Here is a 7,868-nt window from a genome sequence, read left to right as displayed (position 1 = left end):
GACACTGAGGCACATGGGAGCTAGGCAGACTCCCCAGGGTCACATAGCAGGACTCCAGCAGTCTGGCCTGAGTCTGTGCTCTGAGCCAGCCCTCGGTGCCACTCCAGTGGAGGCCTGGCAGGTTCTGTGCCCAGCCAGGCCTGTGAGATGTTTCTTTGTGAGATGTGGCAACCGTGCTTGTAATCCTGGGGCAGGAAGAGGCTCCAGGCTCAAGCCTGCAGAGTGGTCAGAACAAATCCAGCCTCACAGAACCAGGGCTTCCAAGTTGGAACAGAATAGAATGCAAATGTTTCCAGCAGGATCTGTGACCTGCAGGGGAAGGTCCAGGCCCTGGGCCCAGTGCTTGCAGTGGACTCCCTGGAGCCTGCCTCGGAGGAGGCCACAGAGGCTGTGCCCCAGTGCAGGCCTCAGAGAAGCTTGGAACTCCTTGCCAGACACCCCGGAGGGAGGCCTGGTTGGTTTGTGGGCCCCACTCTGCCCCTGGACCTGGGATGGGTGCTAGCACGTGGTAAATGGGTGCTCAAGGAAATCAGACATCTCCGCCCGGGCCCAGTTCTTGAGGGCCTCATCTTGTCCTCTCTCTTCCAATAACAGCCCCAGGCAGAAGGCCTGCCGTGAGGCGGCCTGGGCCCAAGCGTCAGGGCCCGTCCCGGCTGTCAGGCCACTGGACTCTGGGCACTGGCTCCGGAGAACCCTGTGGTCTCTGACTGTGGCTCTGGCCTGTGAGGCCCACTGTGGACCAGGCAGCTTTGGTTCCATCTCAGGAGCACCTGGCTGTGCTGCAAGAGACCCACCAGCCAGGCTGGCCCAGGTGAGCTCCAGTAAGAGGAACTAGGGGCAGGTTTAGGTGTGCATGTGTGTGGTGTGTGTAGGGGGTGGGGGGAGGAGGCAAGGGACACCAGCTGCCTGGCCAGGCAAACCTGGAACAGGCCATGTGACTATGTCAGCCTTCGTCACGGGGAGGCCCCTGTGAGCCTCGCATCTCATGAGACACACACAGAGAGATGACAAAGGCGCTGTTCTGTCCTGGGCCTGCTCAGCAGGCTCCTGTGGGTTAAAGGGCCAGGGGGAAGAACCCTGGAGCAGGGACTTGCAGGGGTTACACTGAAACACTGGGCGGGGAGGAGCTGGTGGTGTGAGTGGGGGCAGCAGAGAGTATGGGGGCTGGGCTGGCGTGGGGGCGAATCCTGAAGCACCTCCGAGGACCAGAGACCAGGACCCCGGGGAAGGCGGACACAGAGATCCTGCCTGGGGCGCAGCCAGCTTGTAGTCACCCAACTCAGCCCAGTGAGGTGCTGGACCATCTTCTGTCCCCCTGCCTGCCGCCACCCTGCCCATCTGACCAGGCTGGCCAGCCCTGGTCATTCTACTGGTGCCCTGGGCAGGCCTGGCCAAGGGCCGGGTGCTGGGTGGGCTGTGCGGTGGCTGTGGGTCCTGTGGCCAGGAAGCAAAGGCTTTAGTGGCAAAGTCTGGAGAGCTGGGGAGGAGGCTCCCAGCCCTGTTTTCCCTCAGCCGGGGGTCACCCTGGAGCTCCTCCCTAGCCCCATGAGGCAGCCCATGGCAGCTTTCAGTGGGCAGCTGCCCGGCACCCACTGTCCAGGCTGTTCTGTCCAGGACCAGCCAGCCCTTGCTGACCCACATGCACAGGGTTGGCCCTTGAGGGGGACGCTCAGAGGAGGGAACACTGGGTCAGGAAGGTGGCAGCACAGGGGGTCAGCACCAGGGCCCCCTGAGCTGATTAGGCCCCTTCCAAGGACATCTGCATTTTAATCAGGGACTCTAGAAACTCCCAGGGCCTTCTAGAAACAAGAATGGTGGCAGGGAAGCCCATAGGGAGCTGGTAGGTGGGGCTGGGCTGGGAGTGGGGTGGGTCTGCTGGTGAGGCCCTGAACAGCCACCCTTCAAACTGCAAATCAATCTCCCGGTCTGCTGACCTTTTTATTCTACCTTGTAGAGAACAGGTTTTTAAAAATGGTTTCCAAGTGCACTTGACAAGCACACAGCATGCAGCACAGGCACAAAGGCTGAAGCAGAGAGGCACCCTTTGCACCTGCTCTCTCCCACTCAGCTCTGTGGCCGCCACCCGGGGCTGCGGGCCCTCCGTGCCCTCTGTGCCCCGCACACTCCCCCATTGTCCCATCGGGCTCCACCCTCCCCCCTCCCCAGCCCCCTTCCAAAGCCCAGCATGTCCTCAGGTGTATCTGTCCTTCCATCCCAAACTGCCCCTCCTGCTGACACCTGGAGGTACCTGGGAAGCCCCACTTCCTCGTCACAACTCTGGGTGCCTTTCAGAGGGTCCCCTTCTGTGCATCCCCCGCCCCGACCACTTCACCCCTGCCAACTAGCAGACATGTGTTGCCCGAGCTGCTGCGGGGGACCCTTTCTCCCTCTGGTTGCTCAAGCATCACCCCTGCTGGGCACTCTCTGGACACCCCCATCCACACACAGGCCCCTGTGCACACACTGACACGCCCCCACCTGTGTTTGAGCTGACTCAAACCCTGGCTCCGTGGTCCCTGTGCTGTCTGTCCCCAGTGCCCAGGAAGGTACCTGGGGACACGCTGGCACCTGTGCTGAGGTGGTGGGCAGCCTCTGGCCAGTCCCCTCCTCCCCGTGCCACCTGGCAGGAAGCCAGCAGGGATCCCTGTTGCCTAGTCTTTCTGCTCCAAAGTCAGCCCCACCCAGCTCTGGAGAGTGGTGGCTGCAGACAGCAGTCCAGGGAGGGGCGGCTGACCCTGGAGACGTGGCCCAGTGGAGGTACCTGAGGCCTGGTGGGGTCCCCCACTCCGCAGGGGAGGGCTACTGGCTGCTGGCACACAACCATACAGAGGGCAGGTCTTCACTCTGCTCCCAGGCTGCCATCGGTCTACCTGGGGCCAGATCTCTGGCCCCCTGGGCCTTTATCCCCAGCTCCATAGGATTAGGGGCGGTGAGGCGCCCTGAGATCCCCGCGGGCCCTCTGGCCCCGCCCGGGCTCCTTTTGGCCGGCTCCCCGGGCCGCGCGGCCGCCGGAGGGCGAGAATGAGCGGCGCCGCGGCGGCCCCACTGTCCCTGGCGGCGCCAGGGGTGGCGGCCACGGCGCAGGTCCGGGCCGGGCCAGGGCCCCTGGCCGGGCTCGGAGAGGCGGGGCCAGGCGGGCGGGTGGCGTCCGGGTCGTCAAGACAACCGGGCGGCCGGCCAGTCTCCGGTGCCCAGTCAGGCGCAACAAGCCTGGCTTAGGGGTCCGGGCAGGCCGGGCTCGGGGCAAGGTCACCGAAACAGGCCGGACACTGGGGGCGGCCGATTACGGGTCCTGAGCCGAGTGCGGGTCGCGCAAGTGCTCGGGAAAGTCGAGAGCTTTTACGGGGCTGAAGGCGCGCGGGAGCAGGGCCTGGGTGGGGGTCCCGCGGCCGCTCGGCGCCTCCACCTCCCACTCCCTTCAGTCGCCAGGCTGAGCGCCGCGGAGCCCGGCTCTAGCTCGCGGAAGGCGGTCCTTTCCATTGTGAACTGGCCGCGTGGCGCACCGGCCCCTCTGGCCGCGGCGGGGTCGCAGGGAGCCTGCTGTTTCGTTGGCGACCGAGACTCGCAGACGGGATCACCCTCCCCAACCCTGGTGCGGGCCACCCTGGCCAAGCGCACAGGGCAGCCCTGGACCGGCGCGCCCTTTCCTCACCCAGGAGGCGCCGGGAGCACAGGGGTCGCTAAGTGCCCCCTGCGCAGCAAAGGCGAGACTGGGCCGCTGTGGCGCGCCTGCTGGTGTCCCCTGGGCACCCCGCGTCTCCTCGGCTCGGCCCGATCGGCTTCCTGCTCGCGCCGCCAGGACTTCCTCCCCGCAGTGCCCGGGTGGCCATCCGGGCGCCAGACCTAGAGGCGGGGACCCGGGGATAGGGGGAGGGAGGGGCCCCAGGGAGGGCCGCGGAGAGGAGCGCAGAGGAGACCCCCGGGGCCAGGATGCGGTGGCGCCCCGGGCAGGGGGGCAGGGGCCCTGGAGTAGACCAAGGAGGGTGTCCCCGCCGCCCCCGCTCCAGCTCTCAGGTCCATTCCGCGGGCGCTTGCGGCCAGCGGCCCGGAGGTCGCGCGCCACCCCGGCCCCAACCCCGGGGCTCCGCAATGCGTCTTCACGCCGAGTTCTGGAGGCGGCGCGGGCTCCGGGCGGCACCGGCAGGCGGGGGTGGCCCTGCGCCCCTCCCGCGCCCCCGGCCCGCCCGCGGTGCCGCCCGCGCGGAGCTTTGTGACGTCAGGCGGCCGGCGGCGGCGTCACGCGCGGGGCTGACCCGGCGGGGCGGGGCGGGCGCGGGCCGGGACGCGGGAGCATGGAGCCGCGGGCCGGCTGCCGGCTGCCCGTGCTGGTGGAGCAGGTCGTCAACGGCGCGCTGCTGGTCACGGTGAGCTGCGGCGAGCGCAGCTTCGCTGGGATCCTGCTGGACTGCACGAAAAAGTGAGCGGGGGCGCAGGCCTGGGACACCCCCCCGGAATCCCCCCGGGACACCCCCCCCCGCCGGCCCAGGGCCCAGACCGGCTCCAGGGCGCGGCGGCGCAGCGCCCGCTTTCGGTTTCCCCTTCTAGGGATTCGGGGCGCGCGAGCGCGGCCGCCACTCGGGGGGCGAAAGTGGCTCACAAAGTCGCCGCGACTTTTCGGGGCGGGGAGCGGGCGCGGGGCGGGGAACGGCGCTGGGCGCCAAGTGGGAGCCTGGGCGCGGTGCGCGGACCCGAGTCTCGGCGCCCGGCCGCCCGGCTCCCCAACTCCGCACGTCTGCCATAATTAACGCACTTTTCTTTGTTCAGACACGAATTCTTTGAATTCGGCTGTTTTCAGAATTGTCGTCGTTGGGGGTGGGGAGAGTGGGTTCAGATGCGCGCCGGGCTTGCCCTGTCAGTTACTCACAAGTGGGGGTGCCTTGTCTAATGTCATGGGTCCCCCCAGGCTCCTAGGAGCGACTCAGGGCTGAGGTTTGGATTGGTGGCAAGCAGTTGTGTCCGGCGGTGGGATTTTAAAACACTGTATGGGGTGGAGAAACCCCCGGTGGTGCGGGAGCGGAGAGATCCAAGTTGTGAAGCAGCCGGTGCACTCTGCGGAGCCCCTGGTCTCCGGTGGAGGGTCCTGGCAGGCCTGGGGGCAAGCCCATCCTGAGACAGCACCTGTGCGCCACTTCAGGGACTCATGCAGCAGGGAAGTCTCCTGGATACAGTGTCACATGGCGGTGAGCTGTCGCCACAGATAAATGATTAGGCATTAATCAGACACTAATGTCTTGGCGCTCTGGCTGGGCCTCATTTTGAAACTGGGAGCACAGAGCTCGCCTTGCACAGGCCCAACTTTTTGCCTCAGTGGAGCCCAGATTTGTTCCAGTGGCATGGATGCGGCGGGAAGACCATCACCTTTCGACAGCTACCCTGCTGGCATTATCTCTTCATTAGATGTGCCAGAAGCCATTTGTGTGCAAGTCATGTGATTTAACATATGGCCTCCCCGGTGACTGTTGCCCTCCTCCCTGTTGGCTACCGCCCGGAGTGCTCAGCAGAACCCAAGTGACACTCAGAGGCTGCAGCATAGACACCTGAAAGCGGCCAAGCTGTGCTCTGGGGTGGCCAAGGTCCCTTGCCACTGATGGCCACCACCTCCTCCCTCTGGCTGAGCTGCTGGCCTGGCCCTGTTCCTGTTCCCGGGTCTGTGCCGGGCTGCAGCCCCGCTTTGCCTGCGAGCCCTGCCTGACCCTTCCTTCTTGGAGGGGGGCACTTGCAGCAGAGGACTGCCCCCCATTTTCCGAGGCTCCCCGACTCAGGACAAGGAGGCTGTGGGGCCCCCCAATTTGTGTCTGCAGAGGTGGTAGGCTCCCCTCCCTTTCTCTCTGCCTCGGACTGGGCTCCCCTCCCTGAGACCTGTGGCAAACCTGGTTGGGAGATCTATACTCCCCCCTCTCCTCCCCCACCCCCTCATGGAAGGAAGCAGGCCTGGCTGGGATCCCCAGCGTGGGACCTGGCAGCTATAGGGTGCATGGGCGTCTCCCCTGCTGTGGCCACATTCAGCTGTAACCAGAGCTGCCCACGGAACCAGGAGCTGGGCCTCGATGGGCACAACTCTGCTCAGCAGTGGCTCTTTCTGACCTGAGCTGGCCCCCTCTCCTTGCGGAGGATCTGAAGAGAAAACTAGCCTTCCCCACCCTTCTACCCCTCCAGGGCTTGGTCCTGAAACTGCCCCTCCTCTGTCCACCCTCATTTCTCCGTTGCTGGTCGTGCCTGGTTCACATTGATTCCAGTGCTCTGCTCATAATACTCTGCGTTGCAGTGTTCCTGTTCACAGCCCACTTGTCGGGCAGGGTCCAGCGGCAGCTTACAACCTGGCCTGGGTGTTTTGGGCAGTGGGGGGCTGGCCTTGGGTGGCAGGGTCCACAGCACCTCCCTGTTTCCCCTGGTGCCAGTTTCTCCTCAGGGCCTGCTCCTCCTCCCCTGTACGTGATATCGTCAGGCCAGTAAGCAGAGGCCCAGTGCTGGCTGTGGGCACTGACTGGCAGGGAAGAGCAGCTGGGAGCTCTGATTGCACGCGTCCACCCACCTCCGGGGCCTGCAGGTCCCAGAGCAGCGTGTCCTGCTGGGTGTGTTCAGGGCAGCAGGCTGCAGCAGCCAGTGTGCCCATGGTGCAGCAGGGTGTGTGCCAGGAACTGTCACCAGCTTCCCGAGCTCACGAGCAGACCTGGGCCCCGGGGCACCCTGTGCAGTAACTGCGTGTGTCTCCTGCCTGGATGGGACAGTCCCACGGGGAGGGGCCCTTCACACAGGTTCCTGGTCGCTCCTGGAGTGGAGCCCAGCAACCACTGTGAATGGTTGGGCATTTGGGAGTTGGCCTCCCCTCCCTTGTGCTCTGGGAGGTGGGCTCTCCTCCTTGTTTGTTCGCAGAGGGGAGAGGAGCTGGCAGAGGTGGGGCTGAGGTCTCAGCAGGTATGTGGAGCTGCCAGGCCAGGTGCCGAGCGCCTCCTCCCATCCCCGACTTGAACCCGCTGCCAAGCTGCTCTGTGATCTAAAGCAAGACTCTCGGCTGCCCCGAGTGCCTCTCCGATTGTGCGTTCACACATGTGTGTTGAGCACCTACTGTGTGCTTGGAAGTAGGCTGGGTCCCAGGCATACTGCTACCAGTGCTCTCCCAGTGTGTCCACAAAGCAGTGGTTCCTTGCAATGTAGTAATGAGGCGAAAGGCTGGGGCCTGCCTCGTCCCCACAGCTCCCACTCTCTGGGCTGGAGCATAGGGTGGGCACAGGCATTGTTTTTTGAGTGATTTGGGGGTACACCTTTGGTTGAGGACCTCGGGTGGGGTGGCCCTGCTGAGGGGTGGCTTGAGGACAGCAGAGGCTCAGAGGTGAAAGGATGGTCTCACGGACAGTGGATGTGAGGGTGGCTGCCCTCCAGGCCTGGCCAGTCTGGGGCCTCTGGCCTTGACCTCTAAGCTGGTGTTTTTCAAACTTCCCCAGTTGTGAGTCACCCATTACCGTGCAAGACTCCTGAGTCCCTCTGCTGGAAAGGTTGGGTTGTGGGCCTCTGTGACCCCAAGCTTATAGGGGGATGGGACCTGGGCTGGGAGACTTCTCCAGCCAAGCATCGTAGCCACAGCCTGTCCCTGGGCAGGAGAGCAGCCCTGCTCTGGCCCCGGCACACCCACTGTGCAGGAGCGAGGCTCAGCCGTCGGCGGCGGCTGCTCTTGGGAAAATTCACCAGACAGAGGAGGACGAGCGCCTGGTCCAGGGCCTGCTGAGGACATTCTCCCTACCCTCGGAGAGCTAGAGGGATGGAGAGCAAGATGCTGAGTGCGTCATAGGGTGGCGTGACCTGCAGTTGGTGGGCAGATGCCGCACAAAGGGACCTGGCCAGTGTGGCTGGTCTCGGGAGCTTCTCCAAGG

At 64.9% G+C, this 7,868-nt stretch overlaps 1 protein-coding gene across 9 annotated transcripts in view; it reads left to right on the top strand.

Annotated features, from left to right (window-relative positions):
* The first annotated feature begins 3,105 nt into the window (after positions 1-3,105).
* Positions 3,106-7,868, top strand: part of PWWP2B (PWWP domain containing 2B) — a 29,702-nt gene continuing 24,939 nt past the window's right edge. For 2 of the 9 annotated variants that reach the window (XM_070520639.1, XM_070520627.1), the window contains exon 1: positions 4,280-4,417. Coding sequence is in view for 4 of the 9 variants with exons in the window: in XM_044748400.2 (XP_044604335.1) it covers positions 4,293-4,417 (125 nt within the window). In the remaining 5 variants the exon portion in view is untranslated. Of the gene's footprint in view, positions 4,418-7,868 lie in introns of all 9 variants that reach the window. The other 7 variants (XM_070520620.1, XM_070520625.1, XM_044748400.2 and 4 more) reach the window with 6 other exon arrangements.

This window comes from Equus asinus, chromosome 2, assembly GCF_041296235.1.
Source record: "Equus asinus isolate D_3611 breed Donkey chromosome 2, EquAss-T2T_v2, whole genome shotgun sequence".
NCBI lineage: Eukaryota > Metazoa > Chordata > Mammalia > Perissodactyla > Equidae > Equus > Equus asinus.
The sequence above is the reverse complement of the archived record's forward strand: the minus strand, read 5'-3'. Positions and strand labels throughout refer to the sequence as shown.